The sequence below is a fragment of the Larimichthys crocea genome, chromosome I (genome assembly GCF_000972845.2).
Source record: "Larimichthys crocea isolate SSNF chromosome I, L_crocea_2.0, whole genome shotgun sequence".
Taxonomy (NCBI): Eukaryota; Metazoa; Chordata; class Actinopteri; family Sciaenidae; genus Larimichthys; species Larimichthys crocea.
Genome location: NC_040011.1, coordinates 2,442,977 through 2,466,979, shown reverse-complemented (window position 1 = coordinate 2,466,979; position 24,003 = coordinate 2,442,977). Strand labels below are relative to the sequence as shown.

General features: G+C 40.4%; 1 protein-coding gene across 1 annotated transcript in view; it reads left to right on the top strand.

Moving 5' to 3' along the window:
• The window catches only part of ror2 (receptor tyrosine kinase-like orphan receptor 2), a 45,778-nt gene extending 24,658 nt beyond the window's left edge, over window positions 1-21,120 (top strand). Inside the window, exons 3-9 of the mRNA XM_019272150.2 lie at window positions 6,728-7,015; window positions 7,132-7,159; window positions 15,239-15,360; window positions 15,494-15,808; window positions 16,441-16,695; window positions 18,239-18,444; window positions 18,923-21,120. Of these exons, the coding sequence (XP_019127695.1) occupies window positions 6,728-7,015; window positions 7,132-7,159; window positions 15,239-15,360; window positions 15,494-15,808; window positions 16,441-16,695; window positions 18,239-18,444; window positions 18,923-20,380 (2,672 nt within the window). The 3' untranslated portion in view covers window positions 20,381-21,120. The remainder of the gene's footprint in view (window positions 1-6,727; window positions 7,016-7,131; window positions 7,160-15,238; window positions 15,361-15,493; window positions 15,809-16,440; window positions 16,696-18,238; window positions 18,445-18,922) is intronic.
• Window positions 21,121-24,003: the final 2,883 nt, after the last annotated feature.

Sequence of the window (24,003 nt, the reverse complement as noted above, 5' to 3'; positions counted from 1 at the left end):
CAAAGTTTTAATGTTACTTAAAATCAGTAAATTGGCTGTGTAACAGCTTTATGGTGTCATCTTCAAACATCTCCTTATTTTCACTTTGTTTAAGAGGCGTGCCCATTTTTGCATGTGTATAGTTAAATATGATGTGACTGTATAGATGTGCAGATCACATGCCCTGCTGCTGCCAATGTAAATTATACAAAGTGCTCTGTGAGTCTTCAGACATGTTTAGAATGTCGGCTGCTAATCTAAATAAATGATGTTATTCCATTAACTGTAGAAACTGTTAACATTATGTTGCCATTAGGGGTGGCAGGGGTGATCTTTAAAGCATATTGTGGTGAAACATAAACATGCTTATTAATTATTTCAGCATTAACTGTTTCAGTGCATCATGATTGTAAACAAGGTGATTTATATGTGTTGTCAGCAGAGATAAATAATTGCTTGTGAACACCAAGCTTAGTTGGAGCCTGTAGTGTCTGTAGTTATCAACATGTGTCTGTGAGTTTCTGTTGGACACTTAGGTAAAAAATGGTAAGCTCCTATTGGTCAACATCACAGATGTTGACCAATAGGAGTGCAAGGCACCCTTTTTGTGTAGCCTTGTCTATCAGTTCTACTCATGGGAACACTGTATTCACCAGCTAAATTGATTTGAAACCAGCAACAATGCTCCAGCACAGTCCATGCAAGTTTGGCTTATTTCTATTTTCAAACCACATTTCCTCAGCCCTCAGCTACTCCATGTTAGTGAACTCATGGCAACAACCAGGCCTCTCAGCTGTATTAAATAAGTCATTAATATGATTAGAAACAGGTTTGCTAATGATTGTGCCTTCTGGGTTTTAAGCCCCTCTGTCATGCAGCATGGTGGGTGTTCACTGCGGCCTCCTGGCCTCTGGACATCAATCATGTTGGAGTTTAAGGGGAAGCTTCAGCACTGCTCCAGCAGGTCTGTTTAATACCAAGGTAGGAAAATGGAAAGGCAGAATATGAGAACTGTTTGTATTGACCATCAATTGTGCAGGGACCACATGGAGCAGGGAGCAGTAATAGTTTTCAGGAACATTTTGAAATTATACTTCAGAGGCTCAGCGGAGGTTGAAGAACATCATACAAACATTAGACAGTGCAAATGTTGCTTGGTTTGTAATACATTTATAAAAAATAGAAATACACCTTAAAATAACAAATAAATTAACCTCATAATAATTTTTGTGATAAAAGAATATTTGACATAAAATGAAGCAGGCAGCAAGTGACTGCAGGCAGAAAAGCTGAAGTCTGTTTGATAAAATGATCATACTGTCTCCATTATGCTGCACTGTTGGGTAATGAGCACTGTTGTCACTGACTTCAGTAAAATATATCCTGTTGTCTGTTTGATTCCCTCCAAAGTTACCCTGCTGTCACTCATTGGCACTGTAGGTCCCAGAAAAGGGAGCTCTGTAGCTCTGAGCCGAGGTGGCAGTGGGCTTTTCAGATTTAAAAATGTTATGACATAAACTGTAGAGGAATGATAGAGGAGGGTGCTGTGTCAGTCAGCTGGATGTCTGGGGGTTAACCCTTATCATGCTGCTATTTTATTTATATCTCAAAGGACTTCATTATCAGTACACTCTTCATCCTTAGACTGTCGGTACAGATTTGTTCTTGGGCTCATATAGTCATGACACGTCCTGAATTCATCTTTCCTGTCCCACTTCACACACATTTTACTTTTTCATTTACTCTTTCAGAGAGTCACAGTAGTGCAGTGCTTAAATGAAGAATGAAGATGTTATAATTAATGAGCGATGCAGTGACATCACTCTTCTGAAGCTGGCTCTTTGGAGAGCTCTGCTGTGGCCGGGAGAGGAAGCTGGGCACACATTTCTGTTTTTCCATTGCGTAAACCAGTCCAGAGGCTGGCTGCTGCTCCAAAAGCAGATGGCACTGAGAGCCAGGGGACTGTGTGTGTGTGCGTGTGTGTGTGTGTGTGTGTGTGTGTGTGTGTGTGCGTGGGTGTGTGTGTGTGTGTGTGTGTTTATCAGTGTCTCTGCACCCAAACCATTTCTTTTTATTTCCTTATACAGTAATCTGCGTAGCTGACAGTGAACCTAGCAGAGAGTCCAGTAAAAATCTGCAAGCATTCCTGCGTCAGTTCTGCTGTGCTGAGGTCCTGTCAAAACACTTTGATCAGCACTGTTACAGAGACCACCACATTACATTATTTTTGTTTGATCCTTCTATTTCATTCTTAAAAGTCAGCACAAGGAACTGATATTTAGTTTGGCTGATTGCAGAGCTGTTTTAAGTCTCTGGAGAGTCTCAAGTCTTCCCAAGCAAGTTTCATTGAAAGCTCAGGTTTCAGGGATACTAACCGTCATCACACTGACTCTAAGGATGCTACAGTGAAACAACTAAATGCATTTTACACAAACAGATGTAAAGGTTCATTCTGGTTGATCCTCTGTTTGGTTTTATCCTTGTTTTCATTCATAATAATAACAGTACTGTGATAGTAAGTCAGCCCTTATTTTGAGAATAACAGCAACCCTCTATCTGTCTCACTCCAAGGCTGTTTAAAGCAGAATTGTTTAAATCAACAGTTGCTACACAGCCAGCAACTTTTCAGGCCTCCAGTGCTGGAGTCATTTTTCATCTGCAATATGAATGGCACACATGTCGAGTGGCTTGCTAACGTTTTGTCCTTGTTTACCTTTGTCTTTTCTCTCTCTGTCCTTGCCTTTCTCTTTCCATTACCAAAGGCCATTTCTCCAGCTTTATTTCATCTGCTGTCAGCTACACTCACATCCCACACTCTTCTCACTGCACAACCAAATCATATGGTCTCTAATCAATTCTTGGAGGGAGAGCTGTTCTGGGGCCAGTAGTTGGTAGTGGGGGAAGGTTTGGTCGGTCACGCTATTGGTCCTAGCTGTTCAGCATAAGATCCAAAGTGATCAATTGACACAAACACATTTTAAGCCTCACCCACATAGAACCTGTAAGCTGCCACAGCTCCCTACCAGCTAAACATCCTTCTGTTCATGAAGTCAATTCTCTTATTTTAGTGGTGCAGGGTGGGGATGGATATAGTTATTGCAGTAGAGGTAATAGTTCCTTGAATTCCTTGGACAGTCTCTCGCTCCCTACAGTGACTTGGATCACCCTCCACACTGTTACACTGAAAAACATCTGTTCAGTTGTGTTCATGTGTACAGCTTTAACACACTGCCATATGTTAAATGTGTGTCTCTGTGATGCTGTGATAGACACAGACTGCTTCACTTACAGTATGTAGACCTGCGAGGAGCTGTTATGCTGTTATGTTCACTGTTTCTGGACTCCAGTATAAAAAGGGATATTAAGTGAACGTTACACTGCATACTGTACATTACATGCCTGATAATATTACTGAGAACAAACTTTACAAACAGCTAGCTCTCTCCATTTGTCTCCATTTACGACAGTACAGATTATATGACTGACCACTGAGTGAAAAACAACCACATTTGCATCTGCCATCCACATCTATAGTTGTAATGGAGTAGACAAGGCATGCTCCACCTGGGCACTAGGCAGCCACTGCCTGCAGGTACAGGGAGAGGCGCACAGTCTTCCATCTCAAATACATGGACCTCTGGCTCAGGCGACTGGTTTGCATGAGGCATCACAAACTGTTGCAGTGTTTGAAGCTTGTTGAAGCTCTCATCATAATTTATAATCATATTACAGGTAAGTCCATTCTAAGCAACTGTATTGTAATTGTATCTAAAACAACAGATAGCCTTAGCTTATTATCAGAACACTGATACAATACATCAAATTCAACTCCAAACAAACCAAGAATAAAAAAAGAAGAAGAGGAAACAGAAAGAGTTTCTGCAGAGCTCAAACAAACAGCCTTCATCATCACTATTTGCAAATCACACCAAATCTATGGTCTTGAGGGACACAGGAAGGAAATGTTTATTTCATTATGAATGTGTGCTCTGTGTGATCTACACATCCTCACTCAAAGATAAACGTGTCTTCAGCCTCGGACAGTTCTTACGGAGAAGATGAAGAAAATAACAGGATGAAAAATAGAAAAAATGAAGGAAAAGGAATCACTGTCTGCTTTTAATTCTGTGAACCCACTACATTCACATGATACATTTATATGAGTAGTTTAAGAAAAAGTGTCCCAGTCATAATATTAATATTAACTCTGAATCTGAATCTAAATATTTGACATAATTGAGACCATGATAAATAAGACTAGGCCAGCCCAAGCACAGATACAGCCTGTAGGTTGGACCTTTGTCTCCATAAATAGACCTGGACCCTGATGGTAGTTTAAAGTCAAGATGGCAGCCTGGATCCTGCGCACTCTGGTGCTTGTTATATGTTTGTTTATTTGTTCAGTTCCCCGTCTCTGATCACGTTCAGCTCTCTATGGGATTTGCAGAAGACACAGATGCAGGAAGTGAGCCAGAGTGCTCGTTAGACTTAGACTGTGGGCACAGCACCCGGTCAACCCCTCAATGAAAGTCTGCTCCCTGGCCCAAAGATGGGTGAACTGCTGCTCCTCAGCAGAGCAAACACAGACTCTTGCAGACATGCCACCCTGTGCGTTACTGAAATCTGGCTTGGTGAGCACATTCTGGACACTACACTGCTCTGAGCAAATCATGAGACCCTGTAAACCATTTGATCCACTGCGGGAGTTTTCCTCGTTTATTTTGGTCGCTGTTTACATCAAACCTCAGGCCTGTGTTAGTGAGGCGTTACAACATCTGGCCGCCCAATTAACTAACATGGAACTTAACCGTGCTCATGCCATTGTTCTTTTGAAGCCACAAACAAACACCAAAATACAGACAGCATATTAAGTGTTTCACCAGGGACACAAACACACAGACACACAGGGACCACTGCTTTACTGTTATACAGGACGACTATCGCTCTGGCCCTCGTGCAGCTTTGGGACTCTCTGATCTCTGTCAGGTTCATCTTTTACTTCGACCTACAGGCAGAAACCAAAATCCGCCTGTGTTCAAGATGGTGAGGTGATGGACCAACAAAGCAAACCTGGATAAAAGGGTTTTTAAGGCTGTAGCCACAGACACGGACAAGCCCACTGACTGACACACATCAGCTCCTGTGTGTGTACCTGATAAAACATCTAATGCACATACAATAAACACAAACCCTGGTTTACAGCAAAACTGAGGCAGCTTCGTCAAGCCAAGGAGCAGGCCTACAGAAGGGGACAGAATCCTTTACAACCAGGACAGAAACACACTAGAGTAGCAAACAGTTGAAACTGAAAAATAGGGTTTCAACTAATGACCTGGCATCAGCGTAGAGATTCCTGCAACTCATCACCAACTACAGGAGACCACCCCCCACCCTGTAGTGACCCTTCAACTAGCCGACAACCTGGGTGTGTTTTACTGCAGGTTTGATAAGCCACAACTCACACCCCTCACCCACTCCAACATCAAACAACCATCAGCTCCCCCAGCCACCCCCACCTGCACCCTGTCTGTAGAGGACATGCATTAGCTCTTTCAGAGGCAGAAGATCAGAAAAGCACCAAGTCCAGACAGTGTTACCCTCCTGTCTGAAAGTCTGAGCTGACCAACTGGCCCCCATCTTCATGCAGATCTGTGTGATGCTCCCTCATACTCCACACGTTCCACAATCATCCTGGTTCCTAAGAAACCCTCCATCATAAGATCAAATGACTACAAGTCCGTGCCCTGATGTCTGTGATCATGAAATCCTTCAAAAGACACAGTGTGTACTTCCTGCACCAGCTTAAGAAGTTCAACCTGCCTTAGGAGCTTTTGATTCAGTTCTACACTCCAATAATCCAGCCTGTTGTCTGTTCGTCCATTGCTGACTGATTTGGATCGTCCACCAAAGAGAACAGGAAGAGATTACAACAAACATTCAGGACTTATACATCTCAGGAGTCAGGTAACAGACAAGAAACACCATAGCAACCAGCCATAAAGGGTAGATTTTAATTAGTCGTCCACTAATCAGAAGACCAGAGGATCCTTCAGTGGGTAAGATATTTAACCCCAAATTGCTCCCGAAGGCTGTGCCATGTGCAGGCAGGCAAGTTAAAGACAAACAAACATGGAGGAGAAGGAACATCACACAAAACAGAAGGAATTCTCGGGCCAGCCAACAACACAACAACGACACAGAGACAAGGAGCTTGTGAATGTGGTTTGGGTATAAAAAGTCTGACAGAAAGCTTAAAAATCATCTATCCCAAAAACAGTCAGTGACAGTGACAGTGCTTGATTGACAGGTAAGCGTCATTACAGATGGCTTATTAGTGCACCCAGGCGTCATTCAGCTCGCCTCAGGTCTGCTGATAATCCACGTCTTATTATTTAGATTAGACAGGAGGTGGAAGAATCAGTACGTCCAACATGGCGGTGACCAACGGTGCATATTTTGCTTCAGTGCTTCAGAAACCTACGGGTGACGTCACTCAAGCTCTGTCCATTCTTTATACTGTCATTGTTTGCAGCGTGTTAGCATGAGCACATCAGCGAGTGAGAAGTGTTATACTGGTTATAAAGTAATAAAGTACTGGCTGTGCATGAAAGATTACACACTGCTGAAGAATGAGACAATGAAGCACAAATGAATAGCTGATGTCAACTCATGGTGATCTTTGAATTGTGTGTTTCTGAATGTTAACACATCCTTCAACCTTTAACTAGTTTCATTTCATCTCTTTAAGGTTATTTTCTGGAGTTCCAGGAGCCAGTCAACAACATCACCCACTTCCAGGGCCAGACAGCCACGTTGCACTGCAAAGTGACGGGAAACCCACGACCGTCCATCCGCTGGCTGAAGAACGACGCCCCTGTAGTCCAGGAACAGGGACGCATAACCATCCGCAAGACAGAGGCAGGATCCAAGCTCCGCATCCAGGACCTGGACACGACAGACACAGGCTATTATCAGTGTGTCGCCTCCAACTCACTCAAGGTCATCTCTGCAACAGGCGTCCTGTACGTCAGACTTGGTAAGGGTCACATTCAAATTTATACAATTTCAGTAACTAAGAGAGTAATGCTGAATACATGTTTTTATATAATTTATGTGCTTTTAATGTTTTATGTTTTGATCTTGGATTCACAGGACAGATGCCCACACATGGCCCAGATCCGTAAGTGAACATCTTCTATACATTAGCATGTTTGTCAGTGTGTGGATAAATGTTCTTTAGCAGGTGAAAGTATCAACCACTCACTGTGGTCATGTTTGTAATGACATTAGCAGAGAACAGCATGTGGTCATCGTAATGGCAGTCACAGTGCATTTCAGTGTGATTATGTTTTCACAGGAAGAAATCTTTATTCCAGTGTAACCTCTCTGCTGTCACCTGAGCATTTAATAAACTCATACTTTTGTCAGAAAATGCACAAAGATCATCAAAACACGACAGTGTAAGACTGGAGCAGTGTATTTAGCCACATCTTAACAGCACTACTACAAAACAGACTGAGCCAACGGAGGAACTCGGGATAAGTAGGTTACATCACAGGAGTGATTTATTTTTCTGTTACAGAAATCATCATTGAAAGGGATAAAAACTGGTACTTTATTATTAGTAGTTATTTCTTGTTTACTTATTTTTACCTCCTCTGATTATTCAAACAACAGACTAACTTGCCCCTACACACGAGGAAATACTGTTCAGATTGTGTAGTTACTATTATAAAATCACCATGATGAATAGATTATACTGACATTAACAACACAGCAGTCTTCACACACAGTGGCAGTGGTAGTTGTAATAACAGTATTACTTTACTATGATGGTTCCATTGATTCATTTGATTTATTCCATTTCAAATATAAAATAAAGGCTGCATTTAAATTGATTTTTTTCTGTAAATTTTCTACCATTTAAAATTTTTTAAGTAACCTTAAGTGTTTAAACAAAATACAGACATAACATAAAATACTTCCAGTCGTCCGGTCTAGAATGTGGACTGTATGAAAACTCTGTTCTGGGTTTCACTCAAACTGGGTTTTCTGGGAAACTCAGTGGATGTTTGTAGTGTTGTTGTGGTGAGCATGGATTTAAATGTTATTTTGGTATTTTGGAAATGTACAGTAGTATAAATATAAATATACTCACAAGAGTAGTAGTATAAATGCATGCAGGAGTGCCGCCCAAAGCTAAAATGGGCATGCAAAGACATGTCAGCTAACACTCATACCTCCACTGCTTTCACTGACTCTTAAAATGGTGAAGATCTTGTTCTATGCTGCACCGACTAATGCAACTAAACCATGAGGGCAGCAGGCCTTTCTTCTCTCTGTCTTGTGGGTTTGACTCACCAAGACTCAGAATAGATTCCTCGACCAGAAGTCAGACACTAGCCAGTGGTTTGGACAGGCATGCTCTGAACTGGAAAGAATGCTGAATCATGTCCTCAGTCAGACCGACTGTTTCTGAAAGCCTCTTCCACAGAGCTTATCTCATAAGCCAACAATATGACTCCTTTAATGTCTTTTATCTAGATGATTCATTCTGGGAAGGGTACAGTGACTTTTTTGTCTATTCAAGCAATAGTTGGTATACATTCACATTTTCCTGTACAGTTAATCAAAGTAATACCAGAATGCAGTCACAGTGTCCTTTGCAACAGTCTGAACCCTGCAGCCTCTAGAGGCTGTGAACAGTGCTTTAGACAAACAATGCTATTGCCAAGTATTGTTTTTTTATACTGTGATAAAAGCAGAATCCTCAGTAAGGAAGTCAAGTTCCTGTCTATCATAATATCAGAGTTATTTCCAGTATGTACAGTGTTTCATTTCTTTTAGAATATTCTTCCAGAAATCTAAAATCTTTGGCCAATCACTGTGTGAAGTCCTCCACCAGCCCACATTCCCTGCAACACATTTCAGAAGTATTACTGCACTTTGAGGAGATAGATGGAGTGTTAAAATATCTTATTTTTATCTTCCCATTGTTGATCTGTTATTACAATATTTGCTTCCAATTCCCATTTTTAACATTCAAATTGTTATTGTTACATTCATGTTCTTTCATTCATTCTTATTGGCTCTCCCTCTGTGAATGTCAATATTAATCATGAATTATTCCTCTAGTTTAAATGAGGCTTTGCAGATATTCCTGTGTCTGAAGGTAATGTCTTAAGTGAAAATATGATAAGCTGGTAAATGAAATTCTTGTGTTAGTTGTTTGAAAGACTTTAATGTTTGTCCCCTAAACATTGTGCAATATGGTGTGCAACAGCCATTGACTCTGGTCCGTCACTTGGGGCTTTTGTAAACCAATCTATGAAGGTTGGATGAAATCCAAAATTTGCCCGTGTTTCGTAAAGAAAGCTTTATTTTACCCGATCAAATGCTTTTGTGCATCTAAACTGAGCAATGTGGCTCAGATTTGTTTTTGGCGCTTGAAATAAGTCCCACTAATTTTGTTAGCACCTTGTCTTCCAGAAATAAAGTCTCTCTGGTCTGGTTTGATTAATGTAGTCCTCTGCATTCTCTGTGCCGTTATATTTGTTAATATTTTTAAATCATTGCAGAGCAGGCTGACAGGTCTATATCCCTTGCATGCGGTTGGGCCTTTGCCCTCCTTATGTAAAACCAAAATGATGGCTTCTGACCAAGTCTTTGGCGAGTCACCTGGTGATAGATTGTAGTTAGACTTTAGATTGTACTGGTGTGATCCAGTGTTGGGAGTAACGGCGTTTAAGTATAACGGCGTTACTAACTTTTTTCAGTAACGGAGTAATCTAATTCATTATTTTTCTCATACTTGCAACGCCGTTATCGTTACTGAAAATGTAACGTGACGCATTATAACAATTTGGTTGAATGAAGCGCGAGGTGCACTGCTCTTTAGCGAAGCTATATACTCTCTACATTACAGCGTCTCACACATGATGCGTTCATGAACGTGGGAAACATGGAAATTCACCGGAAATATAATAAAACTAAATAGTATTTCTTTCAAGAACAAACAAATTAACAGTGATTAAAACAACATGGGCTTTCTAACAATATAAATGAAATAATAATTATACTAACTGGAAATTCTACTGGAATATTTGAAGGATATTAAATAAACATTTACTTTCTGTGAAAAAACATGTCTAAATTTATTCTAGGCTATTTATACAATAGTAAAAAAAAATAGTGAAAAATTTAACAACCGCATTTCATATTCGGTTTCAGTATTCGGCCAACCATTTAATTTTTATTCGGTTTCAGCCGAAAATTTTCATTTCGGTGCATCCCTAATCGTAGAACATAAAAAAATAATGTCAGTTACTTTGCTGAGTAACTAATTACTTTTACAGTGTGGTAACTGAGTTACTAACGCAATTACTTTTTGGCAGAAGTAATTTGTAATTGTAACTAATTACTTTTTAAAAGTAAGATGACAACACTGGTGTGATCTCCCCTGCAAAGTCTCCGGAACCCCATCCGTACCAGGGGTTTTATTATTTTTAAGACATCAATTTCTTTCAACTAATGAGTGGTGTGTTCTTTTAATGTGAATGTCATCTGAGATTTGCAGAGATGAGTGAATAAAGTCAGTAATAATCCGGCCTACATCTTGCCTGGTGCAGTTCCCAATTGCATGTTGGAACATGTAATATTTGCTGCTTCTTTTTTGTTAAGCCTCTCTTTTCTTATTAACTTTCCTTGTCCAGTGCTCGTGAGTTTAGTTGACTTTCTGCTCTTAAAGAGCTGTTTTTACTTGGTTTAGTTCATTTTCATGCTGCCTCCTACCACATGGCGCCACCAAGGTTATAAAGCTATTTAAAACAATCAAATGGTTGTTCACCTTTCTCCTGTATTCAAATCCTAAAGTGAATTATTCAAAATAGTTTGGCATATTGTTTAAAGTACGGGCACATGTGTAGAAAATGTGTATATTTACTTACTAGCTCAAAGTAAAATGAGAAGATTGATACCACTCTCATGTCTCTATGATGAGTATGTGGTTAGCTTAACTTGAGGACTGGAGAGAGGGAAACCGCTAGTCAGGCTCTTTTGAAAGGTATTCCTAAGGAGACAACAACATCCTGGAGTCACAGCTGGTTGCAAAAAAAAGCCTCTATTATAACCATCATGACAGATATCACTGAACTCCTTTTTAACATAATTATTATTACAAAAGTTTGTTTTATGTTATTATGTCCAGCAGGAAGATTGAATTTTTCACTGTCCAAAACCGACAGCTATTTCTAACCTCTTCCTATTTAGTGTATCCCAATGATATGAAATACATAAATGGGAGAGACTGAACAATAGGGGGGGAAAAAAGCTGTGGAGTTCAGAATGACAAAATCAAAATCAGTTTATTTGATTTTTTTGTGCAAAGTGGAATATCAGTGAGAAAGCAGAGGCAACCAGTGAGAAAAGGGATGTCAAGCTTACTGAAAAGCAATTAACTGTCCTGAACAGCTTCCTCTGCCTGCAGAATGGCTGAGGTGGAGAGGGCACAAGCTGCTGCGTTAGAGAAAAAAATGATTTGGGAAGAGAAAAAGCAGAGCAGCACACTGAAAATGTGAAGCTACAAACTAAAAAAAATTATATGTCAGCTAACACTCATCCAGACACTGGAAAAACTGGAAATAGGAAAAAGTCATCACTGTTAGACAATACACAATGAAAGAAAGGAATGGAAGATCATGATGATCAGTGATTTCAGTTGGATTTCATCAGAGAAATACAGAATGATGATGTGGAAAGAGCTGAAGTCCTCGCTTTCATATGCACAAAAACTGAATGCTTTGGTGGCTGCTTGTTTTCTGAAGGATGTCCCAGATATGTTGTTCAAAGTTGTCAGTCAGAAGATACAGTGGTGTAATGCCCCAAATGTTTTGCTGTAATAAACAGTGACACTCTAAAATTGGACCGGTAGTATTTACACACTCATTTATCATGAAAATTGGCAACCATACACCCTGCACTATACCACAAAGTAAATGGATCATAAAAGAGGCTACATGGAAGTAAAAAGACAGATTCAAAGAATTTTAGAAATGATCGGTTAATATCAGCTGCCTGCTCAGAAAAGGCTTTTGACGCTGTTGTAATACCATGAAGGATCTGGAGTTCATACAAGGGCTTCCCTTTAAGCTTACAGAAAGGACAGCTGCATATGATCATTATAAAATTCATCATATGTTGTCTACCTTAAGTTTTATGTATGACTCACTTGGATTTTAAGCACTTTTAATTTTTAATGTGATGTGCAACAGGCACATACTTCAGGAATTATGAGAACTCAACTGTGAATGGAACCACATCTTGGCAATTCTACAGAATTGGTTGACAGGGTTGAAGCAGATGGAGAATTTCAGAATAGAGCAATGCTTCAAACCTTTAAACTTTGCTTACATCACGTCTGCAAAACTGTACTATTTTTTTGAAATTGAAATTGTTTTTGTTACAGTAGCTCCCAAATGGTAAGTTAGATAGTAAGTAATAGCAAGAAAAAACAAAAACATTTGAACATTATACAAGTTGGATAGTACGTCCCAAGAAAAAACGTATCCCTTAGTTACACTATACACCTATAAGATATACATTTAACACTATATACACAGGGTATAAATAACAGTTAAATAAAACCAATAACAGTAAAATAAAAGCCAACAGTAGGGTTAGGGTTATAAAAATCTAAATCCTTATAAAGGAATTTAGTCTTTGAGAGACTGTACAGAGAACAGACACTGATTCTTTAAAGTGCAGTATGCATGTGTGGAAGATTTCACTTATGTATTGCACAAGCCAGTTGGATAGCTACTGGACTTGACTTGGAGTGTCTGATATTTTGAGGGAGGAGTTGTAGAGACTGATGCTCACAGGTAGGAAAGACTTCTTGTGTTTCTCTGTGGAGCATCTTGGTGCCAGCAGTCTCTGGCTGAAGGTGCTCCTGAGTGTGTCCAGCACCTCATGGAGTGGGTGGGAGTCATTGTCCAAAATAGCCCACACCTTAGACAGCAGCCTCCTTTCCAACACCACAGTCAGCAAGTCCATCTGCACCCCCACAACATCACTGGCCTTACGAACAAGTCTATTAATCCTGTTGGCTTTGGCTACCTTCAAACTGCTACCCCAGCACACAACAGCAAAGAAGATAGTGCTGGCCACCACCGACTCGTAGAACATCCTCAGCATCGTCCTGCAGATGTTAAAAGATCTCACCCTCCTCAGAAGAAAGAGGCAGCTCTGGCCCTACCTGTAGACAGCTTGAGTGTTCTATATTCTGATGTTTCACTTTTCAAATGTATAGCATGTCCAACCAAGTGTGTAAGGACCCTCTGTCCTTAGACCCTAGGTTCGAGTGAGGAAAAACTTGCCCACAAAAAACCTTTAACAGGGAAAAAAGGTGGAAGAAACCTCAGGAAGAGCCACAGAGGAGGGATCCCTCTCCCAGGACGGACAGACGTGCAATGGATGTCACGTGTACAGGACAAATTAACACAAACATATTGTACAATTACAATGACTGATAAAATGACAATGAATTACAATGAATGATAAAATGACAATGAATTACAATGAATGATAAAATGACAATGATTTACAATGACTGATAAAATGACAATGAATTACAATGACTGATAAAATGACAATGAATTACAATGACTGATAAAATGACAATGAATTACAATGAATGATAAAATGACAATGAATTACAATGACTGATTAAATGACAATGAATTACAATGAATGATAAAATGATTACAGTAGCAGTGGAACCTGTGATAGAGATAGAGAGACACAGATGCACAGCAGCAGCAAATCATCAACTAACTATATAACGTAATGGAGATAGGGTAGCAGTAATGGTAATAATGTGTAGTGGTCATGCAGGACCACAGCAGCAGCCACGATCCACAGGAACTGTTGGACGACAGGCACAGAAACTCCAGGGAAGTTTTAGTTAGTAACAGGCATAATGAGACATGTATGTTTACAGATGGGAGAGAGAGAGAGAGAGAGAGAGACAGAGAGACAGAGAGACAGAGACAGAGACAGAGAGAGGCAGTCTAATCCTATGGCAGCATAACTAAGGGATGACCTGAGACAGCCCTAACTATAGGCTTTATCAGAAAGGAAAGTCTTAAGTCTATTCTTAAAGGTGTTGACCGTGTCTGCCTCCTGAACCCAGAATGGTAGTTTGTTCCACAGAAGAGGAGCCTGATAGCTGAAAGCTCTGGCTCCCAATCTACTTTTGGAAACTATAGGAACCACAAGGAACCCAGCGTCCTGAGAGCGCAGTGTTCTAGAGGGGTAGTAAGGTATTATGAGCTCTTTTAGATAAGATGGTGCCTGACCATGAAGAGCTTTGTAAGTAAGGAGAATAATTTTAAATTCTATTCTAGATTTAATAGGTAGCCAATGCAAGGAAGCCAAAATGGGAGAGATGTGATCTCTGATCTTGGTTCCTGTCAGAACACGTGCAGCAGCATTCTGAATCAACTGCAAAGTCCTAAGAGACTTATTGGAGCAGCCTGATAACAAAGAGTAACAATAGTCCAGCCTAGATGTAACAAACTGCATGGTTTTTGTACTGGGATACTGGTGGGCTGATAGGGGTCCGATCGTGCATAGGGTACCTGGAAGATTTGGAATGCTACAAGAAGTTGTTTTCTATCAGCCATCATCCGACTTTACAATTCATCCACTGTGCCTAAGCAGGGCTCAACACTGATTCATTTATGTCCCAACTGTAGTAGTCTACTCAACTGGTGGATTGAGATCTTCGCCTGACTTGTACTAATAAACTTTGTGTACTGATCAGGCAGCAGCCTAGAAGTTTGCTCAGCTGTCAGCACTTGGCCTGAATATGGGACGTGGGTCATCACAGACCAGTGGCTGTGTTAGGGGAGAAATGTTAACCCCTGCCTTTGTTCAAAGATAATCTCTGGTTGGATGTGAATGTCCTCCTTGATTGGCCCATCGATTCCTTGTTGATGACCTTTGACCCCTTCCCATTAAGAGAGTCCTTTTGGTTCTAGTACTCAGGCAGCTAATGTTCTCTGGCTAGACTTGAGCTCTTAGACTCTTAGACTTGAACTACAACAATCCTGTAAACTGTTATGTGTAAAAGATGCAGTGGTTGCACAACTGTCTGTCATGACTCTGGTCAGGTGGCTCTGGTTATCTTATAGTAAATTTAACGGTGTCATTTAGAGGGACAAACATTTTTACCTAAAGTATCATTTGTTTGCCTTTTCAGATCACGTGAAAAAGGTTTCTGCCAGCCCTACCGAGGCATTGCCTGCGCTCGCTTCATCGGCAACCAAAGCATCTACGTTGAGTCTCTGCAGATGCAAGGGGAGAGTGAAAACCGCATCACAGGTAAAAAATCCAGTGGCTTTCTGAGTTGACGTTTTAGACTATTATCAATAACCAGCTACTAAAGATGTCTGAGATTTCATAAACATGTTCAAACATCATCACAACATTACATCTCTTTTTTCCTCCTCTCAAGCTGCCTTGACTATGATTGGAACCTCCACCCACCTATCAGATCAGTGCTCCAGGTACGCCATCCCTTCCTTCTGTTATTACGTCTTCCCGCTGTGTGAAGAGGGCTCTCGGGGCCCTCGGAAGCGTCAGCTCTGCCGAGATGAGTGCGAGGTTCTGGAGAATGACCTGTGTCATGCTGAGTACACCATCGCCCGATCCAACCCCATGATCCTCATGCAGCTGGAGCTCCCCAGCTGTCACTTGCTGCCACGACCGGGAACGGCTGATGCTGCTTCCTGTATGAGGATAGGAGTGCCACAAGAAAAACTGGGTCCATGTAAGTTGATGCTATGGCATGCACACATTACAATTACTCATGTAAAAACACCCGGCTCATGAAATGAATAAACACAGTATTACAACATTTTTTTCTTGCATTAAAGGTGCAGTGTGTAAGACCTGTGGCGTATACTTTCAGAATGAGGCAGACATTGAATATAATATTCATAACTATATTTTCATGCATATATAATCACCTAAAAAAAAGAATATTTACTTTTGTTAGTTTAAAATGAGCCTTTTATATCTGCACAGGGAGCAGGTGGTCTTTAACAGAGGCCACCATGTTGAAACACCATGTTTCTACAGTAGCCCAGAACAGACAAAGTAAATACTAAACTAAATTAACTAAAACTAGACAGGGAATTTCAAGTGTTTCTTCTTTACAGTAGGAAGGTGAGGGTGATGTGAGGTGATTGCAATGCAGCAATTACACCACTAGATGCAAGAAAATTCTACACAGCTCCAAAATGTGAAATATAAAAATATGAACAAATTGTAAATAGCATTGGAACAACAGTCCAGTTAAAAGTTGTGACCATAGTTTATAAGTTATTTTCCAACTTCTAAATATGCAAATATTTTAGAAATGCACAGAACATCCACACTCAGTCACTGTCTGCTGTACAGATTACCCCTCAGACCACAGCTGCTTCAATGGAAGTGGGGCTGACTACAGGGGCACTGTCAGCATCACTAAATCTGGTCATCACTGCCAGCCATGGACCGCTCAGTACCCTCACAGTCACCACCTGTCCCAAGAATACCCTGAGCTCTGGGGAAGTCATAACTTCTGCCGTAACCCAGGAGGCCAGATGCAGGCACCCTGGTGCTTCACCCTGGACCCTCAGGTCAGGGTAGACCTGTGTGACATCCAGCCCTGCAGTAAGTACCATAATGTAATAACTGTAACAGATTATTATTCATAGATAACAGATCTTTTAAAAAATGTTTTTTTGTGAAACAGTGTGAATAAAAGAGAAAAGCTGACAGAAAATAGATAAATGTTTAAATAACAGTAACTGTACCTTTCAAGTTCTGTGGCGTGCTTTGTGGACAAAAGTATCACATTGCCATTGTGGGTGCTCTCAGCCCCAGGACAACATGTGTGGACCAGCAGAGTTTAGTGTTACTGGTGGAAATTTATTCCATCCTTTTCACTGAGTGAATGTGAAAGACAGTACACATCATCCTGTCATGACTAGACCACCAAGATTCTTTCAGACTGGAGGGGGGCTGAAATAGAGACTGTTGGTAGCTGCATATGTGTTGTGTAGTACTGGACAGCACTGTAAGAAATCTTTCAGCACACACTTTGTAACATAATGCTGCAGTGTAATGACAGATGCTATCCTCATGCTATAAACACTGTCGTACATGTTTAGCCAGTTTCTTCAGAGGTTCTTCCATCCTGGAGGGTGATGATGTGCTGGAGAGGCTATTGGCAGGCACTGTAGTCTTCACATGTCCGTATTGTTGATGCCAGTAAACAGTTCCTGTATAAGATGGACCACAGGGCCCAATCAAGTTGCAGACAGGATTATGATTACCCAATGCTGAAAATGTCCTGGGACGTTTTGAAGGTCAACAGACACTCAGCTTCTGGAATTCAAAAAGTTTTCCCCCCTCTCTTGGCACACAACTGTCTCCTCATCCTTCATCTCTTTAAAGAACGTGCTGATATCTTTCAAGGCCCTGCTTTGCTCTCTGAAAGTAGCTCCACTGGTTGGCAGCAGGTGGTTTTTAATGTATGAAGTGACATGTGTGGTTCTGTTCTTCTTCCTGCGACCTGTTTGAGTTTGAGATTCAACTTAACAAAAGCACGGTGCTTGAAATGTACCAGTACTGAGCAGTAATGGAGTACAGCCATGTTAGATTTTTGTCCATGTACCATTACTTTTAACAGCTTTATGCAATGTAGTTATGTGTCCGTCTGAGTTAGAAAGCTACTAGAGCTTAGACTTTTGAGATTAAGGATATTTTGGGCTCACATTCTGGAGGATCAGGGGTGTTCAGTATGTTGCCACTGATTTATTCTGTGTGGCATGCATACGATAATACAGTTCTAGAGACTACATTTTACAGTTTCAAGACATTGAACATCTAGACATGAACAGTTTATAAAGTTTCTCACTTTATGCTTTGTTCTCAAAAGTCTGAACCGTATTTTTTTTCCCCATTCATTCTTTGAATTGCTCAGAGGAGAACACATTTGTTCCGCTAAGACCACATCAGCTGTGACTGATTGGAATTGTTTTCTTACAGGACAGATTTGATAGATCAGGATAGATTTGGCTTTTAATGTAGATTATACATTGTAATGCTGTTATTTTTAGAGGGTAGACTGATGTCAGACTATTTATGTTAATACTGTTTCAAGGAATGCATTACAAGTAATAACTAATATCTATTATCTTAATATCTCCAGAGCCCCCAGAGAACCCCAGGAAGGAGATCCTGTTCATTCTAATACCTGCAATAGCCATCCCGTTGGTCATTGCTTGCCTCTTCTTTCTGGTTTGCATGTGTCGCAATAAGCAAAAGGCATCGATTGACACACCACCTCGTTGCCAGCTCAGCAATTCACCCAGCCAGGACATGGAGCTGTCCCTCCTAAATCAGCAAAAACACCAGGTAATACACACACAGAGGACAGAGGCTCATTTGTGTATTTCATTTACATTTTTTCTGAAGCATCAACACCAACATTAGCACTGCATTCTTTTTAGGGCTGAGGATTCTACCAAAATATTTACTGAGGAATATGCACCGTGTAAGCACAACATAAGTTAATGTAATAATGTCTCTTAAATTAGATTAAAACTTGTATCAGACTACAAGATGATATAATAATCCAGATGTCACTTTAAGGCCCCTGTAATTTCAGTTTATTGTGTGGTTTTAGTGATGCATGCAGTACTTACTACAAAACACGCAATAAACATCTCATATACATGCAAACACACATTGAGGATGTATTATTTTGTAACACAAAAGGGGTAATTCTACTGTTAGCACTTGACTGTGGGGAAGTTGTAAAAATCTGCTATGGTATGTTGTTGGCTGTACACTTTGATGACATGTATATGTTTTTTGTGCTTTGTGGCTGCAGGCCAAGCTACGGGAGATTAACATGTCAGCAGTACGATTTATGGAGGAGCTTGGCGAAGATCGCTTTGGCAAGGTTTACAAGGGCCACCTTTATGGCACCGCACCTGGTGAGCAGACCCAGGTGGTGGCCATCAAGACATTAAAAGACAAGGTGGATGCCACTCTCTGTGAGGAATTTCGTCATGAAGCCATGCTGCGTTTTCACCTACAGCACCAAAATATTGTTTGTTTGCTGGGTGTGGTTACCAAAGAGCACCCAATGAGCATGATATTCACATACTCTAGCTTAGGTGACCTGCATGAGTATCTGGTGATGCGCTCCCCCAATTCAGATGTTGGCAGTTCAGATGATGACAAGACAGTCAAATCCACATTGGAGCAAGCTGATTTCCTTCACATTATAACCCAGATTGCTTCCGGAATGGAGTACCTTTCCAGCCAGCAAGTAGTCCATAAAGACCTTGCTGCCCGAAATATTCTGGTCTTTGACAAACTCAGCATCAAGATCCTGGATCTGGGCTTATTCAGAGATGTTTACTCCGCTGATTACTACAATCTAATGGGCACAAGCCCTTTCCCCATTCGTTGGATGTCCTCAGAAGCTATTATGTATGGCAAGTTCTCCACCGACTCAGACATCTGGTCTTATGGTGTCTTACTGTGGGAAACTTTCAGTTATGGTCTGCAGCCATATTGTGGCTACTCAAACCAGGACGTGATCGAGATGGTGCGCAGCCACCAGCTACTGCCTTGTCCAGATGATTGTCCAGCCTGGATTTACACGCTTATGCTGGAGTGTTGGAGTGAATTCCCAGCGAGAAGGCCTCGCTTCAAGGACATCCACACACGTCTGCGCTCCTGGGAGAGCCTCTCCAACTATAACAGTTCTGCTCAAACCTCTGGGACCAGCAATACTACTCAAACCAGCTCTCTCAGCACCAGCCCTGTTAGCAACATCAGCATGAGCACAACAAATGCATCACGCTACACTAGCCCAAAAAAGAGTTCTCCATTCCATCAGCCCCAATTCATGCCCATGAAGGGTCAGATGCATCGGCCAATGGTGCCCCCGCAGCTTTACATTCCTGTCAATGGATATCACCCCATGCCAGCTTACCCATATCTGCAGAACTTTTACCCCATGCAAATACCCATGCCCATGCCCCACCAGCAGATGCACCACCCACAACAGATGGTACCCAAAGCTGGTTCTCACCATAGTGGCAGTGGATCCACATCTACAGGTTACGTCACCACTGCCCCTTCCAACACTTCTGTCACAGAGCGAGCAGCTTTGCTAAATGAGGACTCCAAAGCCGTGGATGAGGACCTGGCTGATAGGACGTCCCAGGAGGAGCTAGACCAAAGCAAGGACTTGTCAGTGCCTGAAACAGAATTGCTAGGTGACAGTGACCGTCCACAGACTGATGAACTGGTGATCCATTTGTCAGATACATAAGTAGAAGAAATATTCTGTGAGCTGTGCTTGCCAAAAATTCAAAAGCAGCATAAAGTGAAGTGAGCATTTTTGCAGAACAGTGACTGAATGTTTTTGTATGACTTTCTTAGATAGTTCTGTTGCATTACATTGTTAAGTGTGACTCGTGTTTGTACCTCTTAAATGCCTGTGTCAATGATTAAGCAAAATCAGTCATGCCATTCAGAAGAATTTATGTTCTTGCTGTTGCTGTGCAACACAAACATTTTCTTAGTACTTTAGAGGTTGCTTTGCCTTAATAGAAGCCTTTTCTGAAACTCATGGTGCCTCATGCCACTCTTTTCACTTGCCTGCAAAGCCATTCACTGGGAGGACATAAGATCACACTCATCTACACAGGCACTCCAACCAATCAGTTGGAATCGATAGTTGTGCAAAACGTGACACGACCCCTCATCCTTCTCCCACCAACTTACAGTTCATTCAGTTTATTGGAATGCACAATCAAGTATTGCTACCAAAACCCAGGACTGAAGCCAGGTTTCTGTATTGGTGGACAAGTCTCTTGCTCGTTCACAACATGTGCACCACTTAAGGACAATTTAATGTTGTTTTTGAGGTTATTATTCTATGGTTTGTGGAAGCCACAATCATAGAACTGTAGAATGTATGATGACTAGAGTCAATGGATGACTTTGTTAATAATTATACTCACTGAGATTTATTTTTGGAACTTATCTCCAAAAAACAAAACAAAACAAAGTATAAGAAGATATAAAAGATATAACTCTTGTTTTTTGTTGTTGTTTGTTTGTTTTTGTTCAATCAGGCCATTAACAAAGGTTTCATTCCTTATTACCCAGGATTGATACTTTTGACATCAACCTTGATAACCAAATTGTACAGATTTGTAATTTATGTACTTTGGTTTAAACATTTTATTTGTTTATATTTTTTCAATATTGGTGATTGCTTGATTGCTAAGCCTGATACAATACAATGTCTTTTCCATCATATGTTTGCTTTGTTTAAGCAGTTTTTTTGCTCACCATATAATGTTCCCATAAAGTCATATGAATAAAATTGTGTATTTTCTGGAAGGAAATTATGTGCTATCACTTGATTATATTTTGTCATTATATGTGATTAAATATGCAAGAGTTTAATATAGAGTACACTGTGCAATAAAGTTATAGTAGGCCAAATCATATACTTTGTAGTGAAGAAATACATTTATTGCTGATACTAATAAAAAGCAATCAAAGCAATCACATACTGTACCTTTCCATTGGGTTTTAGCTATACTACTACATAAAGACATTCTTTATATATTGGTTTGTTGGGATTATATTTCTATTTCTTTTTAGACATGACGAAATATGGATTGGACTTAACGTCTACTTACACTTCTACAGAGCTTTCAACCACATTTCTTCAGAAACAAATTGTGTTGTTGTTCCATACTTTACCAAACAAGAGACTTGGATTGGAACCTCTTTCCCTGTCCTGAACTTGTTTATTATTTCAGTAAAAAACAGGTCTAAACATAACAAAGAGTCAGAGTCAGTCATCTGCTTATCCACATTACCATATTCTTCTATAGATGATTGCAAAAAGTTCTTTACCTTCTATGTTGATATGGTAATGGTTTTTTGATCCAGTATCCATCCCGGGACCTGCCTATAACTCTCCCTTGATGCATGTGCTTAGGAAAATGAAATCTTCCTTTTGGTCTCTGGATATAATACCCCTTTCTCTATTATCAAAATTCCTGCCATCTCACTCTGCACTTACTCTCTGATTCTTGACTGTTTTAACGCATCTTCAATCCTCTACACACATTATCGAAAAGTATATTATTGTACAGTGATATACTGTAATCAGGGTTTTACACTTACAAACTTATAGGTCATCTTATAGGTCACTTACAGGTCATCCCTTAGTTATGCTGCCATAGGATTAGACTGCCGGGGCCGGGGACTTGTGTTGATTTGTCCTGTACATGTGACATCCATTGCATATCTGTCCGTCCTGGGAGAGGGATCCCTCCTCTGTGGCTCTTCCTGAGGTTTCTTCCACCTTTTTTCCCTGTCAAAGGTTTTTTGTGGGCAAGTTTTTCCTCACTTGAACCGAGGGTCTAAGGACAGAGGGTGTCACTCCCTGTACAGATTGTAAAGCCCTCCGAGGAAAATGTACTTTGTGACTTTGAGCTATACAAATAAAACTGATTTGATTTGATTTATAATAATTAAAAATAAATTTGACTATGATGACTATTTTTAAGTAACATGCATAACTTGTTCACACAGCATTTATATTTATTTCTTTTATAGCTTCAACCACACACTTTTATGGTGTATAATATATACTGTAAGCAATATATTATAGTATTGTTGAATATCTACATGAGGGAACTACCTGAACTACCACAGGGAAGAGAATCAGTGTTTTTTTTTTTTAAATGCATGAAACAAATGATGAATTTTTGATAAGGTTCCCTTACATTTGGTTATGAATAATTGTGACCAAAATATGTAGTGAGTGAGACATTTTATGATGTCAAAATTAACTTGTCCATTCTCTCTGCTATACAAACAATATAATGGAGACACTTTCTACACACTTTCGCACAAACATATCTGTGGTATTTCTGTGCTCAGTGTCACATAACACTTTGAAAAATACTAATATCAACAATAAGCTAACATTGGTAGATAATACAGCTAATATTGAGGAATCAGCTGTGCTTCTCTTAAAATTAAAAGATCAGAAAAACTTTGTAGTCAGAGATATGAGTTGGTTATCTTACAGTAAATTGCACAGTTTGTGAGGCCTTCTTTGACCAAATTAATGTTATTACACTAAAACTAATCCCAGTTTTGCTTGTTCAAAGGGGAACCCTGTTTTCAGGCCAGTTTCCTCTTTTAATAAAGAAGTGAACATTTTATAACTAACGTTAAAAGGGTTACGCCCAATGTTAACTCTCCCATATGGACATGCAATTTTTTTAGGATATATATCTGTGCAGAGACTTTGGTAACCAGCAGCCATCTTAACTGTGGACCTCCAGGTACAACTAAGCGTTCAAATGTAGATCAGCTAGCCAACAGGGACCTCTAGAGGGCAAATGAAGTGATGCAACACAACACAGAGTGGGATGGAACAGCTCCCCCAGCCACGTCTATGGCTCCATGGGGGCTGCACACATGCACTAACTGTAGATTCAGAAACTATGATGCAGAGTATGTTGTGGTGGATCTAAGTGAAATTCTTTTTTGTTGATTGTTTTAATGCATAAGAGACAAGACAGCATGACACAATGAAATGTCCATGCATTACACATACAACATAGTCTATACACATATTTAAATTAGAAGACAATAAAATACAAATAAAATATATACCTCTATACCCTATACGGATAAAAACCCAGAGAATGTTTCACTTTGTGAGAAGTCCATTCAGTGCAGAGGATGCCTGAGGAAAGAGGCTGCAGTCTGGTGGTACATGGGGAGGCGAGGGGGCACACCAGGGAGCCTGACGTGACCTCTGACGTCACACCTACACTTTCTATACTCGCATGCTTGAAACACAATGGCGTCTAATATTCTGTATGACGAAACAGGATGCAGAACGCACAGTGA